At 43.2% G+C, this 23273-nt stretch overlaps 2 protein-coding genes across 4 annotated transcripts in view; both read left to right on the top strand.

Annotated features, from left to right (window-relative positions):
- Window positions 1-242: 242 nt before the first annotated feature.
- On the top strand, window positions 243-9294 carry LOC139571055 (immunoglobulin lambda-1 light chain-like). Of its 2 annotated transcripts, XM_071393551.1 has the most exons (4): window positions 243-363; window positions 457-782; window positions 7848-7881; window positions 8542-9294. In XM_071393551.1, the coding sequence occupies exons 1-4, from the start codon at window positions 324-326 to the stop codon at window positions 8871-8873; spliced, it is 732 nt and encodes a 243-aa protein (XP_071249652.1). In that variant the 5' UTR covers window positions 243-323; the 3' UTR covers window positions 8874-9294. The 2 variants fall into 2 exon arrangements, 1 of the variants encoding a protein (XP_071249652.1); XR_011674230.1 differs by lacking the exons at window positions 243-363; window positions 457-782 and adding an exon at window positions 1480-1563 and having other exon boundaries at window positions 1660-7881; window positions 8542-8656.
- Window positions 9295-10326: 1032 nt separating this feature from the next.
- The window catches only part of LOC139571084 (immunoglobulin lambda-1 light chain-like), a 46215-nt gene continuing 33268 nt past the window's right edge, over window positions 10327-23273 (top strand). Inside the window, exons 1-2 of one of the 2 annotated variants that reach the window (XM_071393621.1) lie at window positions 10327-10414; window positions 10509-10837. In XM_071393621.1, the coding sequence (XP_071249722.1) occupies window positions 10375-10414; window positions 10509-10837 (369 nt within the window). In that variant the 5' untranslated portion in view covers window positions 10327-10374. Of the gene's footprint in view, window positions 10415-10508; window positions 10838-16149; window positions 16274-16369; window positions 16696-23273 lie in introns of those variants that run through there. The other variant, XM_071393628.1, reaches the window with a different exon arrangement.

A 23273-nucleotide genomic window follows, 5' to 3' on the forward strand; every position in this document is an offset into this window, starting at 1 on the left:
CCTAATCATTATGTTGTCCCTATGTAGAACTAGTATAGGATATTAAACTCCAGTTATGGTTTGATGGAGGTAGAATATGAGTCAGTGATAAAGACAGGGCTTCATGTAGAGCAACGAGAGTAGCTGGTGATTGGTTAACTGCAAAGTCCCCTCCCTCTGTTCCTCCCTGGCTTGGTGATTGGTTAACTGTAGAGACCCCTCCCTCTAGTCCTCCCTGTCTGTCTCCTTATAGGTGGGTTCTGCAGCCTCTCCTCTCCTCACACTCCAACCCTGCTCATCTCTCAGCTGGACAGTAAGGGCCGTTCACACCACACTCTGACAACATGCTGGGGACACTCTGCACTCTCATCACTGCTCTAACATGTAAGGAGTCTGACTTCCTGGAGGTTTAACTTCCTGTTTTATTATTAATGAGTCTGTATGCTTCTCTTTACTACATGTCATCTTATTTCCCAGGTGTCAGTGGTGTGACTGTGGTGACACAGAAGCCTCCTGTTGTGACAGTGAGGAAAGGAGACACAGCCACTCTGGACTGTAACCTGGGGACTGTTCAAGATAGTGGTGCTAATTGGTATAAACAGGTTCCAGGAGGAGTTCCTCAGTATGTGATAAGGTTCTACCACACTAATAGTGCTCCTACCTATGGCTCTGGTTTCTCCTCTCCTAAATTCACATCTAATCATCAGTCTAAATCAGATTATCGTTTGATTATTAATTCTGTGGAGGAGACAGACTCAGCAGTGTATTACTGTCAGACATATGACAGCTCTGTTAAAGAGTACGTATCACAGTGATATACACCATGACAAAAACCTCCTCACCAAACACACTCACTTCTGCTTTCAGATGTTCTGAATATAGACACTAACTGAATGTCAAGTCATCCTGAACCAGTGTGTCTGCAGTAGGAGAACATTCCATGCTTGTGTTTTACACAAAACCCTTCACACATTTACTAGAATGTTGTCATTAACAATTACACCTAGTTGTCACAAAGCATGAATGATAAAGTGATATTCCAGAAGGTTCAGTCCTAACAGAAGACTCCATGTATCAGACAACCTCCATGATAGTCAGTCCCCTGGTTTACAGTAGAGACATATTACATCAACAGTCATTTAGTGATCTACTGTTAGTTCAGAACCCCACTATCAGGTCCAGATAATATTATTATTATGGTATTATCTATATTACGACATGCTGATTTTAAGAAAACTTACCAACATAACTCACATGAAACAAAATACTGCTCTTTTCAGTGTAACCAAAATGATCCCATATGGTTTTTGTTAGTCCAATATAATATATATATATTTTTGATAGTTGAATAGTTACAGTAATATAAATTCATCAGAAGTCCATCATTACAGAAGCTGATAGGGTGAGATATAGAGGCTCCTCCCTCTGGTCCTCCCTGTCTGTCTCCTTATAGGTGGGTCCTGCAGCCTCTCCTCTCCTCACACTTCAACCCTGCTCCTCTCTCAGCTGGACAGTAAGGGCCGTTCACACCACACACTGACAACATGCTGGGGACACTCTGCACTCTCATCACTGCTCTAACATGTATGGAGTCTGACTTCCTGGAGGTTTTATTTCCTGTTTTATTAATAATGAGTCTGTATGTTTCTCTTTACTACATGTCATCTTCTTATTTCCCAGGTGTCAGTGGTGTGACTGTGGTGACACAGAAGCCTCCTGTTGTGACAGTGAGGAAAGGAGAGACAGCAACTCTGGACTGTAACCTGGGGACTGTTGATAATAGAGATGACCACTCTGGACTGTAACCTGGGGACTGTTGATAATAGAGACGGCCACTCTGGACTGTAACCAGGGGACTGTTGATAGTAGAGACATCCACTCTGGACTGTAACCTGGGGACTGTTGATAATAGAGACAGACACTCTGGACTGTAACCTGGGGACTGTTGATGATAGAGACGGACACTATGGACTTTAACCTGGGGACTGTTGATAATAGAGACGGCCACTCTGGACTGTAACCTGGGGACTGTTGATAATGGACACGGACACTCTGGACTGTAACCTGGGGACTGTTGATAGTAGAGACGGACACTCTGGACTGTAACCTGGGGACTGTTGATGATAGAGACGGACACTATGGACTTTAACCTGGGGACTGTTGATAATAGAGACGGACACTATGGACTTTAACCTGGGGACTGTTGATAATAGAGACGGCCACTCTGGACTGTAACCTGGGGACTGTTGATGATAGAGACGGCCACTCTGAACTGTAACCTGGGGACTGTTGATAATAGAGACGGCCACTCTGGAATGTAACCTGGGGACTGTTGATAATAGAGACGGCCACTCTGGACTGTAACCTGGGGACTGTTGACAATAGAGACGGCCACTATGGACTGTAACCTGGGGACTGTTGATAATAGAGACGGCCACTCTGGACTGTAACCTGGGGACTGTTGATGATAGAGACGGACACTCTGGACTGTAACCTGGGGACTGTTGACAATAGAGACGGCCACTATGGACTGTAACCTGGGGACTGTTGATAATAGAGACGGCCACTCTGGACTGTAACCTGGGGACTGTTGATGATAGAGACGGACACTCTGGACTGTAACCTGGGGACTGTTGATAATAGAGACGGCCACTCTGGACTGTAACCTGGGGACTGTTGATGATAGAGACGGACACTCTGGACTGTAACCTGGGGACTGTTGATGATAGAGACGGACACTCTGGACTGTAACCTGGGGACTGTTGATAGTAGAGAAGGCCACTCTGGACTGTAACCTGGGGGCTGTTGATAAAAGAGACGGCCACTCTGGACTGTAACCTGGGGACTGTTGATAAAAGAGACGGCCACTCTGGACTGTAACCTGGGGACTGTTGATAATAGAGATGACCACTCTGGACTGTAACCTGGGGACTGTTGATAATAGAGACGGCCACTCTGGACTGTAACCTGGGGTCTGTTGATAATAGAGACGGCCACTATGGACTGTAACCTGGGGACTGTTGATAATAGAGAAGGCCACTCTGGACTGTAACCTGGGGTCTGTTGATAATAGAGACGGCCACTATGGACTGTAACCTGGGGACTGTTGATAATAGAGACGGCCACTCTGGACTGTAACCTGGGGACTGTTGATAATAGAGATGACCACTCTGGACTGTAACCTGGGGACTGTTGATAAAAGAGACGGCCACTCTGGACTGTAACCTGGGGACTGTTGATAATAGAGATGGCCACTATGGACTGTAACCTGGGGACTGTTGATAATAGAGACGGACACTCTGGACTGTAACCTGGGGACTGTTGATAATAGAGATGACCACTCTGGACTGTAACCTGGGGACTGTTGATAAAAGAGACGGCCACTCTGGACTGTAACCTGGGGACTGTTGACAATAGAGATGGCCACTATGGACTGTAACCTGGGGACTGTTGATAAAAGAGACGGCCACTCTGGACTGTAACCTGGGGACTGTTGATAATAGAGATGACCACTCTGGACTGTAACCTGGGGACTGTTGATAAAAGAGACGGCCACTCTGGACTGTAACCTGGGGACTGTTGATAATAGAGATGGCCACTGTGGACTGTAACCTGGGGACTGTTGATAATAGAGATGACCACTCTGGACTGTAACCTGGGGACTGTTGATAATAGAGACGGTCACTCTGGACTGTAACCTGGGGACTGTTGATAATAGAGATGACCACTCTGGACTGTAACCTGGGGACTGTTGATAAAAGAGACGGCCACTCTGGACTGTAACCTGGGGACTGTTGATAATAGAGATGGCCACTGTGGACTGTAACCTGGGGACTGTTGATAATAGAGATGACCACTCTGGACTGTAACCTGGGGACTGTTGATAATAGAGACGGTCACTCTGGACTGTAACCTGGGGACTGTTGATAATAGAGATGACCACTCTGGACTGTAACCTGGGGACTGTTGATGATAGAGACGGACACTCTGGACTGTAACCTGGGGACTGTTGATAATAGAGATGACCACTCTGGACTGTAACCTGGGGACTGTTGATAATAGAGACGGTCACTCTGGACTGTAACCTGGGGACTGTTGATAATAGAGACGGTCACTCTGGACTGTAACCTGGGGACTGTTGATAATAGAGATGACCACTCTGGACTGTAACCTGGGGACTGTTGATAATAGAGATGACCACTCTGGACTGTAACCTGGGGACTGTTGATAATAGAGACGGTCACTCTGGACTGTAACCTGGGGACTGTTGATAATAGAGACGGACACTCTGGACTGTAACCTGGGGACTGTTGATAATAGAGACGGACACTCTGGACCGTAACCTGGGGACTGTTGATAATAGAGATGACCACTATGGACTGTAACCTGGGGACTGTTGATGATATTGCTGGTTGGTATAAACAGGTTCCAGGAGGAGTCCCTCAGTACGTGTTAAGGTGGTACCACACTGGTTGGAGCTCTGTAGAATATGGTTCTGGTTTCTCCTCTCATAAATGTACATTTAATCATCAGTCTAAATCAGATTATTGTTTGATTATTAACAATGTGGAGTAGACAGACTCAGTGGTGTATTATTGTCAGACACATGATGGCAATGAGAACATATCACAGTGATATACACCATGAGAAAAACCTCCCCAAATACACTCACTTCTGCTTCATTCGTGGCAGTGGGGTGAACTCTAAGAAACATCAGTTGGTCAGTGATTATTATAACAATATATACATGACACAATGGGAGATCTGGAAATGGAAGAACCATCCATTCCTACATGTCAACAAGATTATAAGAAGACATTGTCTGAAAGGAAACTGATTTTGTCTGTCTTGTTATGATCATCATCATCATCACCATCAGGTCAAAACTGCATCATATGGATATTGCTGATGGATTCAGAAGGACCAGACACCAACAGCAGAATATGATGTTACACAAGAAAAGGAACTCTAGAAAAAAGCCTGAGATGTTTGTAGAGAGAGTGAAGCTCTGTCTGAATGGGATGTTTCAGTTCCTGTCCTCTCAGTAGAGAGAGTGAAGCTCTGTCTGAATGGGATGTTTCAGTTCCTGTCCTCTCAGTAGAGAGAGTGAAGCTCTGTCTAAATGGGATGTTTCAGTTCCTGTCCTCTCGGTAGAGAGAGTGAAGCTCTGTCTGAATGGGATGTTTCAGTTCCTGTCCTCTCAGTAGAGAGAGTGAAGCTCTGTCTGAATGGATGTTTCAGTTCCTGTCCTCTCAGTAGAGAGAGTGAAGCTCTGTCTGAATGGATGTTTCAGTTCAAGTTCAATCAAGTTTATTTTATATAGCCCTTCGTACATCAACTAATGTCTCGAAGTGCTGTACAGAGACCCAGCCTAAAACCCCAAACAGCTAGAATGCAGGTGTAGAAGCACGGTGGCTAGGAAAAACTCCCTAGAAAGGCCAAAACCTAGGAAGAAACCTAGAGAGGAACCAGGCTATGAGGGGTGGCCAGTCCTCTTCTGGCTGTGCCGGGTGGAGATTATAACAGAACTATGCCAAGATGTTCAAAAATTTTCATAAGTGACAAGCATGGTCAAATAATAATCATGAATAATATTCAGTTGGCTTTTCATGGCCGATCATTAAGAGTTGAAAAACAACAGGTCTGGGACAGGTGGCGATTCCATAACCGCAGGCAGAACAGCAGCAAGGCCAGGCGGACTGGGGACAGCAAGGAGCCACCACGCCCGGCAGTCCCGACGTATGGTCCCAGGGCTCAGGTCCTCCGAGAGAAAGAAAGAGAGAAGGAGAAAATTAGAGAGAGCCAAGATTTTCAAAATGTTCATAAATGACAAGCATGGTCAAATAATAATCAGGAATAAATCTGTTGGCTTTTCATAGCCGATCATTAAGAGTTGAAAACAGCAGGTCTGGGACAGGTAGGGGTTCCGTAACCGCAGGCAGAACCGTTGAAACTGGAATAGCAGCAAGGCCAGGCGGACTGGGGGCAGCAGGGAGTCGTCATGCCCGGTAGTCCTGACGTATGGTCCTAGGGCTCAGGTTCTCAGAGAGAGAAAGAAAGAGAGAACGAGAGAATTAGAGAAAGCATACTTAAATTCACACAGGACACTGGATAAGACAGGAGAAGTACTCCAGGTATAACCAACTGACCCTAGCCCCCCGACACAAACTACTGCAGCATAAATACTGGAGGCTGAGACAGGGTCGGTCAGGAGACACTGTGGCCCCATCCGAAGATACCCCCGGACAGGGCCAAATAGGAAGGATATAACCCCACCCACTTTGCCAAAGCACAGCCCCCGCACCACTGGAGGGATATCTTCAACCACCAACTTATAATCCTGAGACAAGGCCGAGTATAGCCAACACAGATCTCCACCACAGCACAAGCTCTGGAAGCTCTGTCTGAATGGGATGTTTCAGTTACTGTCCTCTCAGTAGAGTGAGTGAAGCTCTGTCTGAATTAATGTTTCAGTTCCTGTCCTCTCAGTAGAGAGAGTGAAGCTCTGTCTGAATGGGATGTTTCAGTTCCTGTCCTCTCAGTAGAGAGAGTGAAGCTCTGTCTGAATGGGATGTTTCAGTTCCTGTCCTCTCAGTAGTGAGAGTGAAGCTCTGTTTGAATGGGATGTTTCAGTTCCTGTCCTCTCAGTAGAGAGAGTGAAGCTCTGTCTGAATGGATGTTTCAGTTCTTGTCCTCTCAGTAGAGAGAGTGAAGCTCTGTCTGAATGGGATGTTTCAGTTCCTGTCCTCTCAGTAGAGATAGTGAAGCTCTGTCTGAATGGGATGTTTCAGTTCCTGTCCTCTCAGTAGAGAGAGTGAAGCTCTGTCTGAATGGGATGTTTCAGTTACTGTCCTCTCAGTAGAGTGAGTGAAGCTCTGTCTGAATTAATGTTTCAGTTCCTGTCCTCTCAGTAGAGAGAGTGAAGCTCTGTCTAAATGGGATGTTTCAGTTCCTGTCCTCTCAGTAGAGAGAGTGAAGCTCTGTCTGAATGGGATATTTCAGTTCCTGTCCTCTCAGTAGAGAGAGTGAAGCTCTGTCATAATGGGATGTTTCAGTTCCTGTCCTCTCAGTAGAGAGAGTGAAGCTCGGTCTGAATGGGATGTTTCAGTTCCTGTCCTCTCTGATAAGAGAGAGTGAAGCTCTGTCTGAATGGGATGTTTCAGTTCCTGTCCTCTCAGTAGAGAGAGTGAAGCTCTGTCTAAATGGGATGTTTCAGTTCCTGTCCTCTCAGTAGAGAGAGTGAAGCTCTGTCTGAATGGGATATTTCAGTTCCTGTCCTCTCAGTAGAGAGAGTGAAGCTCTGTCATAATGGGATGTTTCAGTTCCTGTCCTCTCAGTAGAGAGAGTGAAGCTCTGTCTGAATGGGATGTTTCAGTTCCTGTCCTCTCAGTAGAGAGAGTGAAGCTCTGTCTGAATGGGATGTTTCATTTCCTGTCCTCTCAGTAGAGAGAGTGAAGCTCTGTCTAAATGGGATGTTTCAGTTCCTGTCCTCTCAGTAGAGAGAGTGAAGCTCTGTCTGAATGGGATTTTTCAGTTCCTGTCCTCTCAGTAGAGAGAGTGAAGCTCTGTCTGAATGGGATGTTTCAGTTCCTGTCCTCTCAGTAGAGAGAGTGAAGCTCTGTCTAAATGGGATGTTTCAGTTCCTGTCCTCTCAGTAGAGAGAGTGAAGCTCTGTCTGAATGGGATTTTTCAGTTCCTGTCCTCTCAGTAGAGAGAGTGAAGCTCTGTCTGAATGGGATGTTTCAGTTCCTGTCCTCTCAGTAGAGAGAGTGAAGCTCTGTCTAAATGGGATGTTTCAGTTCCTGTCCTCTCAGTAGAGAGAGGGAGGAGGTTATTGTACGGCTGTGTATACAAACTGAATCACTGTGGTATTCGGACCAGGAACCAAGCTCATTGTTACTGGTGAGTACCCTTCTAATGTTTTATTCTACTGAATATGTTTTGTTTCTAATATAGTGTTGGTCAGATATGTTTTATGTTTTAATTCATAAAATGTTAACTATATTTACTGACTTAATATTTTGCACCTGCTTAAATTCTATCTGTTGTTTGTAAATTATTTTAAATTATTTTAAGTCCAGAACCATTTTGATGACTGTGTTAATGTCTCTGGTTGGTCTGCTCTGTTCATGTTTTATCATGAATATCTTCTGTTTCTGTTAACTCAATGTAAAGGAGATATTTAATCTCAAAGTGTTTCATCCCGATCAAATTCTCAGAATATACATTAAAACAATCACATTTATTTCTCGATTATTTTTATTTTATTTTAACAATTTGCACATTTCATTCAGCTTTTAGCATTTTAGTCTTCCAGGACTGTGAAGTAATATTGTAAATGATGTATCCTGACATGTCTCTGTCTCTCTGATCCATGGAAAATAACATTTTAACACTGTATCATGACTTCTATCAATATCATTGTAAACATCAGGAAGAGCAGTTCTCTATTTAATTGCTTTTAATGCAGGGTGTATTGGTAATGATACCAACATGTACTGAAATATAAACTGGTATCCATTGTGTTTTCTTCTCATCCCATCCGTTGACTACTTTCTACAGATGGAGATCTGGCTACACCTGCTGTGACCCTGTTCCCTCCATCCACTGAAGACCTCAAGTCCAGCAGAGCAACACTGGTGTGTCTGACTAGTAACCTGTCTCAGAAGTCCAAGGGGTTGGCAGATGTCAGCTGGATGTCTAACGGTGAATCAGTGACAGAAGATGTTTCTACCAGCCCTGCTGAGCAGCAACCAGACAAAACCTTCCAGATCAGCAGCTATCTGACCATTCAGACTGCAGACTGGGACAAGGACCTGCTGTTCACATGTAAAGTGTCGTTGGGGTCAACATTCTCTGAGAAAGAGATCAGAAAGACTAGTTGTAGTCTGTAAATCAATAGTTTCAGACAATCAATACAACTGGTAGTTTGTTATAGCTTCACAATGAGTGCAGCTGTTATTTTGTTAGAACGTTTAAGTTGTGTTTTGATCCTTGCTTTGCTGTTAAATATAGAAGTTAAAATCTTAACAACATGGATGATATTGGGCTGAAGTCTGAATGCAGCAGTGAATAGTATGACAATAACCAATGTAATGTCAAATAGTTGTTGAGGGTTGTTTCTCATGACAAGTTACTATTGATGCATTCACTGTACCAGCATCATGTTCTCTAAAACATAACATCTGAAATACTGTCATGATGACTAGGTCTCTCTACTATTGTGAAATGAGTTGAATTACTAATGATTAATAGAGGAATAGTTAGAGCTTTGCTGTATTGTGGATATTAAATAAAGAACATTCTAAAGAACAAGTGTTTGTATTTGAGCATGTTGATGAACATCAGTGTTAGCAGCACTAAACGGGGGCGAATCTGGATAATGATTGTTTAAATTGAACCAAGACAGAAGAGCCCAGAATCCTTACCTGCTTTATTATCATAAGAAGGATTGTGACCAACCAGAGATGACCTAACAGTTGACTGTAGCCTTACATGAGGATGCAGGATTGCCAGGTGAATGTTTAGAGAGTTAGAAGCTGCCATTATTGCATGGTATAAACTGTTCTCTAGTATTAACATTAGATGTTGGACTCAGTCATTTCAGCATTAATTACAACTGTATAGGTCTGGTCTTCACTTATTCTCCCACTGACATCAATCCATGACTGAGTGAACAACAGGAACAGCTGTCTGTAGACCACTGGTTTCAGTCCCACCCAAAGACCAGCTGATAGTTTCATGTCTAGTATCTCTAGTTATCAGAGTCATTCACCAGGGACGTGTTCTAGATCTGACACTGAGTTACAGTCAGTGATGTGTTGCTCCCTTTCTCCCCCAGAACACCTGCTTCCCCTCCTCCCCTTATTTATAGCTTCATGTAAATTAAGAGGTTGTTTTATCTCCTCTCAGAACTGTGTGTGTGGGGGGAGAGGACAAAAACTGAGACTATGTCCCTAATTGCACTCTATTCCATTTATAGTGCACTACTTTTGACAAAGGCTCATTGGGTTCTGGTCAACAGTAGTGCACTATAAAAGGATTAGGGAGATATTTGGGACTCATATTGAATAACTCATCATTATGTTGTCTCTATGTAGAACTAGTATAGGATGTTAAACTCCAGTTATGGTTTGATGGAGGTAGAATATGAGTCAGTGATGAAGACAGGGCCTCATGTAGATCAATGAGAGCAGCTGGTGATTGGTTAACTGCAAAGTCCCTTCCTCTGGTCCTCCCTGGCTTTGTGATAGGTTAACTGTAGAGGCCCCTCCCTCTGGTCCTCCCTGTCTGTCTCCTTATAGGTGGGTCCTGCAGCCTCTCCTCTCCTCACACTCCAACCCTGCTCATCTCTCAGCTGGACAGTAAGGGCCGTTCACACCACACACTGACAACATGCTGGGGACACTCTGTACTCTCATCACTGCTCTAACATGTAAGGGATTTACTATATGTTCAACATGAATCAAAAAAAGTAATTAAAAGTTGTTAATTCATGTATGATGAAATGTCTTATTTAATTCCCACAGATGTCGGTTGCCAGAAAGCAGTGACACAGACACCTTCAGTACTGACTGTCAGTACAAAGGGGACTGCCACCTTTCACTGTGACATCACCAAAGATGAAAGTCATTATGTAATCTGGTATAAACAGGTTCCAGGAGGAGCTCCTCAGTATGTGTTAAGGTTTTACCGTACTCATGCCTCTCCTAATGAATATGGATCTGGTTTCTCCTCTGATCGTTTCACATCTAAAGCCACGTCTGATAAGGATTATCAGTTTATAATCAGTAATGTGGAGGAGACAGACTCAGCAGTGTATTATTGTCAGACATATGATGCCTCTGTTAAAGTGTACGTATCACAGTGATATACACCATGACAAAAACCTCCTCACCAAACACACTCACTTCTGCTTTCAGATGTTCTGAATATAGATACTAACTGAATGTCAAGTCATCCTGAACCAGTGTGTCTGCAGTAGGAGAACATTCCATGCTTGTGTTTTACACAAAACCCTTCACACATTTACAAGAATGTTGTCATTAACAATTACACCTAGTTGTCACAAAGCATGAATGATAAAGTGATATTCCAGAAGGTTCAGTCCTAACAGAAGACTCCATGTATCAGACAACCTCCATGATAGTCAGTCCCCTGGTTTACAGTAGAGACGTATTACATCAACAGTCATTTAAATCAAAATCAAATCAAATTTATTTGTCACATACACATGGTTAGCAGATGTTAATGCGAGTGTAGCGAAATGCTTGTGCTTCTAGTTCCGACAATGCAGTAATAACAACAAGTAATCTAACCTAACAATTCCGCAACTACTACCTTATACACGCAAGTGTAAAGGGATAAAGAATATGTACATAAAGATATATGAATGAGTGATGGTACAGACGGCATAGGCAAGGTGCAGTAGATGGTATAGAGTACGGTATATACCTATGAGATGAGTACTGTAGGGTATGTAAACATAAAGTGGCATAGTTTAAAGTGGCTAGTGGTCCATGTATTACATAAGATGGCAAGATGCAGTAGATGATATAGAGTACAGTATATACATATACATAAGAGATGTGTAATGTAGGGTATGTAAACATTATATTAGGTGGCATTGTTTAAAGTGGCTGGTGGTACATTTTTACATAATTTCCATCAATTCCCATTTTTAAGGTGGCTGGAGCTGAGTCAGTTTGTTGGCAGCGGCCGCTAAATGTTAGTGGTGGCTGTTTAACAGTCTGATGGCCTTGAGATAGAAGCTGTTTTTCAGTCTCTCGGTCCCTGCTTGGATGCACCTGTACTGACCTCGCCTTCTGGATGATAGCGGGGTGAACAGGTAGTGGCTTGGGTGGTTGTTGTCCTTGATGATCTTTATGGCCTTCCTGTGACATCGGGTGGTGTAGGTGTCCTGGAGGGCAGGTAGTTTGCCCCGGGTGATGCGTTCTGCCGACCTCACTACCCTCTGGAGAGCCTTACGGTTGTGTGCGGAGCAGTTGCCGTACCAGGCGGTGATACAGCCCGACAGGATGCTCTCGATTGTGCATCTGTAGAAGTTTGTGAGTGCTTTTGGTGACAAGCCGAATTTCTTCAGCCTCCTGAGGTTGAAGAGGCGCTGCTGCGCCTTCTTCACAACGCTGTCTGTGTGGGTGGACCAATTCAGTTTGTCCGTGATGTGTACACCGAGGAACTTAAAACTTTCCACCTTCTCCACTACTGACCCGTCGATGTGGATAGGGGGGAGCTCCCTCTGCTGTTTCCTGAAGTCCACAATCATCTCCTTTGTTTTGTTGACGTTGAGTGTGAGGTTATTTTCCTGACACCACACTCCGAGGGCCCTCACCTCCTCCCTGTAGGCCGTCTCGTCGTTGTTGGTAATCAAGCCTACCACTGTAGTGTCGTCCGCAAACTTGATGATTGAGTTGGAGGCGTGCATGGCCACGCAGTCGTGGGTGAACAGGGAGTACAGGAGAGGGCTCAGAACGCACCCTTGTGGGGCCCCAGTGTTGAGGATCAGCGGGGTGGAGATGTTGTTACCTACCCTCACCACCTGGGGGCGGCCCGTCAGGAAGTCCAGGACCCAGTTGCACAGGGCGGGGTCGAGGCCCAGGGTCTCGAGCTTGATGACGAGTTTGGAGGGTACTATGGTGTTAAATGCTGAGCTGTAGTCGATGAACAGCATTCTCACATAGGTATTCCTCTTGTCCAGATGGGTTAGGGCAGTGTGCAGTGTGGTTGCGATTGCGTTGTCTGTGGACCTATTGGGTCGGTAAGCAAATTGGAGTGGGTCTAGGGTGTCCGGTAGGGTGGAGGTGATATGGTCCTTGACTAGTCTCTCAAAGCACTTCATGATGACGGAAGTGAGTGCTACGGGGCGGTAGTCGTTTAGCTCAGTTACCTTAGCTTTCTTGGGAACAGGAACAATGGTGGCCCTCTTGAAGCATGTGGGAACAGCAGACTGGGCTAAGGATTGATTGAATATGTCCGTAAACACACCAGCCAGCTGGTCTGCGCATGCTCTGAGGACGCGGCTGGGAATGCCGTCTGGGCCTGCAGCTTTGCGAGGGTTAACACGTTTAAATGTTTTACTCACCTCGGCTGCAGTGAAGGAGAGCCCGCAGGTTTTGGTAGTGGGCCGTGTCAGTGGCACTGTATTATCCTCAAAGCGGGCAAAAAAGGTATTTAGCCTGTCTGGGAGCAAGACATCCTGATCCGCGACGGGGCTGCTTTTCTTTTTGTAATCCGTGATAGACTGTAGACCCTGCCACATACCCCTTGTGTCTGAGCTGTTGAATTGCGATTCAATTTTGTCTCTGTACTGGGACTTAGCCTGTTTGATAGCCTTGCGGAGAGAATAGCTACACTGTGTGTATTCGGTCATGTTTCCGGTCACCTTGCCCTGGTTAAAAGCAGTGGTTCGCGCTTTCAGTTTCACGCGAATGCTGCCGTTAATCCACGGTTTCTGGTTTGGGAATGTTTTAATCGTTGCTCTGGGTACGACATCGTCAATGCACTTCCTAATGAACTCGCTCACCGAATCTGCATATTCATCATTGTTGTTGTTGGACGCCGTGCGGAACATATTCCAATCCGCGTGATCAAAGCAGTCTTGAAGCGTGGATTCAGATTGGTCGGACCAGCGTTGAACAGACCTGAGCGCGGGAGCTTGTAGTTTTAATTTCTGTTTGTAGGCTGGAATCAACAAAATGGAGTCGTGGTCAGCTTTTCCGAAAGGAGGGCGGGGGAGGGCCTTATATGCGTCGCGGAAGTTAGTATAACAATGGTCCAGAGTTCTGCCAGCCCTGGTCGGACAATCGATGTGCTGATAGAATTTAGGGAGTTTTGTTTTTAGATTAGCCTTGTTAAAATCCCCAGCTACGATGAATGCAGCCTCAGGGTGTGTGGTTTCCAGTTTACAGAGAGTCAGATAGAGTTCGTTCAGGGCCATCGATGTGTCTGCTTGGGGGGGAATATATACGGCTGTGATTATGACCGAAGTGAATTCCCTTGGTAGATAATGCGGTCTACATTTGATTGTGAGGAGTTCTAGATCAGGTGAACAGAATGACTTTAGTTCCTGAGTGTTGTTATGATGGTCACACCACGTCTCGTTAATCATGAGGCATACCCCCCCGCCCCTCTTCTTACCAGAAAGATGTATGTTTCTGTCTGCGCGATGCGTGAAGAAACCAGCTGGCTGCACCGACTCAGTTAGCGTCTTTTCAGTTAGCCATGTTTCCGTGAAGCAGAGCACGTTGCAATCCCTGATGTCTCTCTCGAATGTTACCCGTGCTCGGATTTCATCGACCTTATTCTCAAGAGACTGGACATTGGCGAGTAGTATGCTAGGGAGTGGAGCGCGATGTGCTCGTCTCCGAAGCCTGACCAGGAGACCGCTACGTTTGCCCCTTTTTCGGCGTCGTGTAGCTTCGCCGGCTGGGATCAGGTCCATTGTATTGGGTGGAAGGCAAGACACTGGATCCGTTTCGGGAAAGTCATATTCCTGGTAGGAAGGGTGGTTAGTTGACGTTAATCGTATATTCAGTAGTTCCTCCCGGCTGTATGTAATGAAACTTAAGATCACCCGGGGTACCAATGTAAGAAATAACACATAGAAAAACAAAATACTGCATATTTTCCAAGGAACGCGAAGCGAGGCAGCCATCCTGTTCGGCGCCGGAAGTACACCGGCGCCGAACTAACAGTGATGTACTGTTAGTTCAGAACCCCACTATCAGGTCCAGATAATATTATTATTATGTTATTATAATACATATTATGACATGCTGATATCAGTAAGCTTATTATATAATGGAGGAGGGTAGAGGATATGTGGGGATTAATATAAACATCATGGATTATATAATGGAGGAGGGTAGAGGATATGTGATTAATATAAACATCATGGATTATATAATGGAGGAGGGTAGAGGATATGTGGTGATTAATATAAACATCATGGATTATATAATGGAGGAGGGTAGAGGATATGTAGTGATTAATATAAACATCATGGATTATATAATGGAGGAGGGTAGAGGATATGTGGTGATTAATATAAACATCATGGATTATATAATGGAGGAGGGTAGAGGATATGTGGTGATTAATATAAACATCATGGATTATATAATGGAGGAGGGTAGAGGATATGTAGTGATTAATATAAACATCATGGATTATATAATGGAGGAGGGTAGAGGATATGTGGTGATTAATATAAACATCATGGATTATATAATGGAGGAGGGTAGAGGATATGTGGTGATTAATATAAACATCATGGATTATATAATGGAGCGGTGATGAGGGTAGAGGATGGTGGAGGGTCAAAAGCAGAACAAATATATTTGAGTTAGTTTATCATACTGGCTCTTTATGTCACGTTCCTGACCTATTTCTGTTAGTTTGTTGTATGTGTTAGTTGGTCAGGAGGTGAGTTTGGGTGGGCATTCTATGTTTTCTGTTTCTATGTTGGTTTAAGGGTTGCCTGGTATGGCTCTTAATTAGAGGCAGGTGTTTGGCGTTCCTCTAATTGAGAGTCATATTTAGGTAGGTTGTTTCACTGTGTTTGTTGTGGGTGGTTGTCTCCTGTGTCAGTCGCACCATAAGGGACTGTTCGGTTTGTTTGTTCATCTGTGTAGTCTATTTTCCCTGTTCGTGCATTCTTCGCGTTATTTGTAAGTTCGTATTTGTTCAGGTCTGTCTATACATTTCGGTTTTGTTATTTTGTAGTTTATTCAAGTATAGGTCGTTTTCTGTCTTCATTGTTTTGTCGTGTCTTTATTAAATTATGTATTCACAACCCGCTGCGCCTTGGTTCAATCACTACTCCTCCTTTTTGGTTGAAGAGGAGGAGAACCATAACACTTTATTTAAATAGTTGGGACACATTTAAAGTGACTTGTAGGTCAGTGTGTTTAGAGTAAAGATCAATAATTATAATAGTATTATTAGAACTGCGGAAGTCTGTTAACCCACAGACATGTCAATCAACTATGAGTGTAGCTAGTGATTGTAGAGGCCCCTCCCTCTGGTCCTACGTGGCTTGCTGATAGGTTAACTGTAAAGGCACTTCCCTCTGGTCCTCCTTGGTTGGTGATAGGTTAATTGCAGAGGCCCCTCCCTTTGGTCCTCCCTGTATGTGTCCTTATAGGTGGGTCCTGCAGCCTCTCCTCTCCTCACACTCCAACCCTGCTCATCTCTCAGCTGGACAGTAAGGGCCGTTCACACCACACTGACAACATGCTGGGGACACTCTGCACTCTCATCACTGCTGTAACATGTAAGGAGTCTGACTCCCTGGAGGTTTTACTTCCTGTTTTATTCATAATGAGTCTGTATGTTTCTCTTTACTACATGTCATCTTCTTATTTCCCAGGTGTCAGTGGTGTGACTGTGGTGACACAGAAGCCTCCTGCTGTGACAGTGAGGAAAGGAGAGACGGCCACTATGGACTGTAACCTGGGGACTGTTGATAATAGTGCTCGTTGGTATAAACAGGTTCCAGGAGGAGTCCCTCAGTACGTGTTAAGGTGGTACCACACTGGTTGGAGCTCTGTAAAATATGGTTCTGGTTTCTCCTCTCCTAAATTCACATCTAATCATCAGTCTAAATCAGATTATCGTTTGATTATTAATTCTGTGGAGGAGACAGACTCAGCAGTGTATTACTGTAATACATGGGACGACTCTGTTAAAGAGCACGTATCACAGTGATATACACCATGACAAAAACCTCCTCACCAAATACACTCACTTCTGCTTTCAGATGTTCTGAATATAGACACTAACTGAATGTCAAGTCATCCTGAACCAGTGTGTCTGCAGTAGGAGAACATTCCATGCTTGTGTTTTACACAAAACCCTTCACACATTTACTAGAATGTTGTCATTAACAATTACACCTAGTTGTCACAAAGCATGAATGATAAAGTGATATTCCAGAAGGTTCAGTCCTAACAGAAGACTCCATGTATCAGACAACCTCCATGATAGTCAGTCCCCTGTTTTACAGTAGAGACGTATTACATCAACAGTCATTTAGTGATGTAATGTTAGTTCAGAACCCCACTATCAGGTCCAGATATTATTCTCATTATGTTATTATCTATACTATGACATGCTAATTTCAGTAAACTAACCAACACAACTCACATGAAACTGAATACTGCTCTTTTCAGTGTAACCAAAATGATCCCATATAGTTTGTTATACCAATCTAAAATAGATATATTTTTGATAATTGAATAGTTACAGTGTGTTACGAATCCCTTTGGCCCGGCAGTCTAGGGGGGATGGTAACGAGACCCGTAACATAACTCATGCAAATTATAGTAGTGAAAAAGTGACAGTGAGAACGAAATAACCACAGACAACTAAATTACCGTCAAACACTCATGGTTTATTTTTAACACGCGGTAAAGGAGGGCAGGAAAAGGGGCTGAGCTGGACCCAAGGAAAGAAACAAATATCCCAAAACACCCCTAAGCTAGTCTAGCCTACTTCAATACAGCTAACTAACTAACCAAAAATACAGCGGGTGGTCCACCCAGTTCTAACTAGTGTTCTTAGACAAAGTATTCCTACGGGTAGTGTATGCCCATGGGCGACTTGTCTTGGTACCCCCTTTTCCCACCATCAAACAAACAGTCAAACACCATAACAAAACAATACTCACAGGGTAACAGACAAAGTGTCATGTAGTTGCAAACCACAAGCGATCTAGAGAGAGATTGCATGACATAGAGATCGAGCTCCAGAGAAAACAACTGACAGGGTTTTAAACCAAGGGAAAGGGAATGTGATAGGGTAAGAGAAAAGGAGCAGGTGTCTTCTGATTAGCGACTGATTGGTGACTGATTGGGGAATGATGATTGCCACCTGTGAGGGGAGAAGGAGAGAAAAGAAATACACACACAGGATACCTGTATCCGTAACACAGTCATTTAAATTGATCAGAAGTCCATCATTACAGAAGCTGATAGGCTTAGATATAGAGGCCCCTCCCTCTGCTCCTCCCTGTATGTCTCCTTATAGGTGGGTCCTGCAGCCTCTCCTCTCCTCACACTCCAACCCTGCTCATCTCTCAGCTGGACAGTAAGGGCCATTCACACCACACACTGACATGCTGGGGACATGCTGGGGACACTCTGCACTCTCATCACTGCTCTAACATGTAAGGAGTCTGACTTCCTGGAGGTTTTATTTCCTGTTTTATTAATAATGAGTCTGTATGTTTCTATTTACTACATGTCGTCTTCTTATTTCCCAGGTGTCAGTGGTGTGACTATGGTGACACAGAAGCCTCCTGTTGTGACAGTGAGGAAAGGAGACACAGCCACTCTGGACTGTAACCTGGGGACTGTTCAAGATAGTGGTGCTAATTGGTATAAACAGGTTCCAGGAGGAGTTCCTCAGTATGTGTTAAGGTTTTACCATGGTGATAGTGCTCCTACCTATGGTTCTGGTTTCTCCTTCTCTAAATTCTCATCTCATCAGTCTAAATCAGATTATCATTTTGTTTTTCATCATGTGGAGGAGGCAGACTCAGCAGTGTATTATTGTAAGACCTGAGGCAGCTCTGTTAAGGAATACGTATCACAGTGATATACACCATGACAAAAACCTCCTCACCAAATACACTCACTTCTGCTTCGTGGTAGTGGGGTGAACTCTTAGAAACAGCAGTTGATCAGTGATTATTATAACAATATATACATGTCACAATGGGAGATCTGGAAATTGAGGAACCATCCATCCCTGCATGTCAACAAGATTATAAGAAGACATTGTCTGAAAGGAAACTAATGTTGGCTCTCTTGTAGTGATCATCATCATCATCATCATCATCATCATCATCAAAATCATCATATCATCATCCTCACCACCATCATCATCGTATCATCATCCTCATCATCATATCATCCTCCTCATCATCATATCATCATATCATCATCATACCATCCTCATCATCATATCATCCTCCTCCTCATCATATCATCATCATACCATCCTCATCATCATTTAATCATCTTCCTCTACATCAGCATCATCAACATCATATCATCATGTCATCATATCATCATCCTCATCATCATATCATCTTCCTCTACATCAGCATCATCATCATCCTCATCATCATATCATCATCATCATATCATCATCATGTCATCATATCATCATCCTCATCATCATATCATCTTCCTCATCCTCATCATCCTCATCATCATATCATCATCATCATATCATCATCATGTCATCATATCATCATCCTCATCATCATATCATCTTCCTCATCATCATCATCCTCATCATCATATCATCATAATCATCATCATACCATCATCATCATCAAGTCAAGACTGCATCATATGGATAGTAATTTAACTGATGGATTTGTATATATTAAGGCAGCAGCTAATCTTCCTGGCATCCGGAAAAATTAAGGCAGTTATACAATTTTAAAAACATTACAAAACATTCATAACATATTTCCCTGTAACGGCAGATTTCCTCCTCTTCGTCTGAAGAGGAGGTGTAGCAGGGATCGGACCAAGACGCAGCGTAGTAATTGTCCATGTTTTAATATAATCAACTGAACATGACACAAATACAAAATAACAAAGTAATCCTAACCGAAAACAGTCCCGTGTGGCACAAACACTGACACAGGAAACAAACACCCACAAACCAACAGTGAAAACAGGCTACCTAAATATGGTTCCCAATCAGAGACAATGAAAAACACCTGCCTCTGATTGAGAACCATATCAGGCCAAATGACAAACCTAAACATAGAAACACAGAACATAGACTACCCACCCCAACTCACGCCCTGACCAACTAACTAAAGAAAGAAACAAAGGAAATAAAGGTCAGAACGTGACATTCACGACACACTGTGTGCCCTCAGTCCCCTACTCCACTACCACATATCTACAACACAAAAATCCATGTGTATGTGTGTGTATAGTGCGTATGTTATCCTGTGTGTGTGTGCATGTCTGTGCCTATGTTTGTGTTGCTTCACATATACATTATCTGTTATCTGTTTTTTAAATCTGATTCTGCTGCTTGCATCAGTTACCTGATGTGGAATAGAGTTCCATGTAGCCATGGCTCTACATAATACTGTGCGCCTCCCATAGTCTGTTCTGGACTTGAGGATTGTGAAGAGACCTCTGTTGGTATGTCTTGTGGGGTATGCATGGGTGTCTGAGCTGTGTGCTAGTAGTTTAAACAGACCTCTGGTGGCTTGTCTTGTGGAGTATGCATGGGTGTCTGAGCTGTGTGCTAGTCGTTTAAACAGACAGCTCGGTGCTTTCAACATGTCAATACCTCTCACAAATGTGACAGACCGCCTTGAGACGGTTTTATGTTGAAAAACTTGAAATTGTGTTTTTTTACATTGGATAAAAGCAGAGACACAGAGCTACAAAATGGTATATCATACACTACATTTGAGGAACTATGGGGAAGTAATTCTGCTTTGAAAGTTGATAAACCTCTCTTTTAAATTGCATATTCAACAACTTACAAAAAAATTGAAGCTGAAATTGGGTTTTTATTTTAGGAATAAGGCCTGTTTTTCGTTTGAAGCCAGAAGGAGGCTAGTATCAGCTACATTTATGCCTTTATTAGACTATGGGGATATTTTATATATGAATGCTTCCGCTCAGTGTTTGAGATCAATTGACACTCTTTACCATGGCACTTTGAGATTTATTTTAAACTACAAAACCCTTACGCACCACTGCACTTTGTATACCAGGGTTGGCTGGCCTTCTCTAGTCACTCGTAGGCTCAGTCACTGGTATACTTTTATTTACAAAGCCATTTTGGGTTTACTACCTTTTTATTTGGGCATTTTTATTGTTCAGAAATGTGGTGGGTACTCTCTTCGTTCGCTAGACTTTATCCTGCTAACTGTTCCAAATGTCCGAACTGAATTTGGTAAAAGGTCTTTTATGTACTCTGCGCCATCGCCTTGGAACACCTTACAAAATAATTTTAAACTGTAAGAACTTGTCCCGATTGGTGTTTTTAAATCACTGATGAATGATTTTGAGGCTGATTCCCTGACCTGTCAATGTTTTTAATTTGCTGTTTTTGATTTTGTTATACTCTTGTGAATTCAATGGTTTTTACTAGATTACTTGTAGTTTTTCATGTTGTCTGTCTGTAATTTTTGTAATGACTTGGTGCTGCCTATCTTGGCCAGGACGCTCTTGAAAAATAGATTTTAAATCTCAATGAGCCCTTCCTGGTTAAATAAAGGTTAAATAAATAAATAAATAAAAAACCTGTAACCTCACTTTTGAGAAAATGGCCTTTGAATGTTTTGGTTCCAACTGGAGAGCTCTTCTTTGTCTACACCCATTCAGCATCGTTCACACCCTCTTTAGCCCCCACCCAAACTCTGACCATTTTACTCGCCATAGCAGAGCTGGTTAGGCTGTTTTCATGTTATCCAGATCATTGGTGACTGTAACTGTGCTGCTGGCAACAATTTAATTACGCTTTTTTGCCACCGTTTACTGACACCGGCCATATTTAACTTGTGTTTAGCGTTCGTAATTTCCTCTGTTACTTTGCACTCTGGCGAGAGCGCTCTGACATCTAATCACCCGAAATGGTTACTTGCATAGTGGAGTCTTTTGTTAAGACATGTAGCTAGCTAGCTAAACAATGAACCATCATGACCTTACTACCATGCATGAATCTGCAGGTAGGTTCAACCAGGTTCAATGTTAGCTAGCTTACATTAGGCTATAACTAGCCAAGCAAATGGCTTTGAGATACAAATAATAAAATCATACAAGTAATGTTAGCTAGCGAGCCAGCCAGCTAACATTAGCTAGCAAACACTACACTTGAACTTGAAATGAAACCACTTTCTGTCAAAATTAGAAACGTGTAATATCTGAAAATGTAGCTAGCTAAACTATCTTACCCGTATACATCATGGATGGACACGTCTCCTGCCGGATGCCATGGTTGCACTTAGTTTGAAGATGTAATCCGGAGACAGGGTTTTTCTCCATCTCCTTTGCTATCATACTCGAATTCCACTGATTTCAAAACTCGGTCCTCCAGAAAGTGGAGAGCAACACTTATGCAGTTTTACTACGCAATATATATATAAAAAAAAAGCCTCGTTAGACAGGATTACAGGATTACCTAGACAGAAGCGTGCTATATGCAGACCAATCCAAACTCATCTCTGGCATGTACAGCCCACTCATTATCTCAGCCAATCATGGTTAGCGGGAAGGTTGCTCACTTTTTCTGTGGCTAAACCAACTAGACTTGTAATTTAACAATTGTATTCGTATTTACAGATGGCATACAAGTTTGTTATTAAGGCACATGAAAGTTCACATGTTCGAGAAGGCATTTCTGCCCCCCCCCAAAAAACATAAGTGAAGCAGTGATTCGCGACATAAACCTATTTTCCTGAAACGGGTCACAAATATTGAAGTCAATCTCTCCTCCACTTTGAGCCAGGAGAGATTGACATGCATATTACTAATATTAGCTCTCAGTGTACATCCAAGGGCCAGCTGTTCTGCCCTGTTTTCCTAAGTCCCTCTTTGTGGCACCTGACCACACGACTCAACAGTAGTCCAGGTGCGACAAACCTAGAACCTGTAGGACCTGCCTTGTTGATAGTGCTGTTAAGAAGGTAGAGCAGCGCTTTACTATGGACAGACTTCTCCCCATTTTAGCTACTGTTGCATCAGTATGTTTTGACCATGACAGTTTACAATCCAGGGTTACACCAAGCAGTTTAGTCACCTCAACGTGCTCAATTTCCACATGATTTATTACAAGATTTAGTTGAGGTTTAGGGTTTAGTGAATGATTTGTCCCAAATAGAATGCTTTTAGTTTTAGAAATATTTAGGACTAACTTATTCCTTGTCACCCACTCTGAAACTAACTGCGGCTCATTAACTTCTCTGCGCTACGAATCCCGTTAGTGGGATCACTTTCCTAAACAACCGCTAGAATTGCAGGGTGCCAAATGCAAAAATATTACAAAAATATTTATAATCATGCAATCACAAGTGAAATATACCAAAACACAGCTTAGCTTGCTGTTAATCCACCTATGGTGTCAGATTTTGAAAATATATTTTACAGCGAAAGAAATCCAAGCTTTTGTGAATGTAGCTTTCAATGCTACATCAGCTAGCCCCAAATTAGCATGGTCACGAAAGTGTGAAAAGCAATACAATTAATCGCTTACCTTAGATAATCTTCGGACGTTTCCACTCACAT

The sequence above is a fragment of the Salvelinus alpinus genome, chromosome 1 (genome assembly GCF_045679555.1).
Source record: "Salvelinus alpinus chromosome 1, SLU_Salpinus.1, whole genome shotgun sequence".
Classification (NCBI taxonomy): Eukaryota; Metazoa; Chordata; class Actinopteri; order Salmoniformes; family Salmonidae; genus Salvelinus; species Salvelinus alpinus.

Excerpts from the sequence above, each read along its gene's own strand:
- LOC139571055 (XM_071393551.1), top strand. The coding sequence starts at position 324 with ATGCTGGGGACACTCTGCACTCTCATCACTGCTCTAACAT. Across the intron at positions 783-7,847 it reads ACAGCTCTGTTAAAGAGTAC|GTATTCGGACCAGGAACCAA; the intron begins GTATCACAGTGA and ends TGAATCACTGTG. Across the intron at positions 7,882-8,541 it reads AACCAAGCTCATTGTTACTG|ATGGAGATCTGGCTACACCT; the intron begins GTGAGTACCCTT and ends TACTTTCTACAG.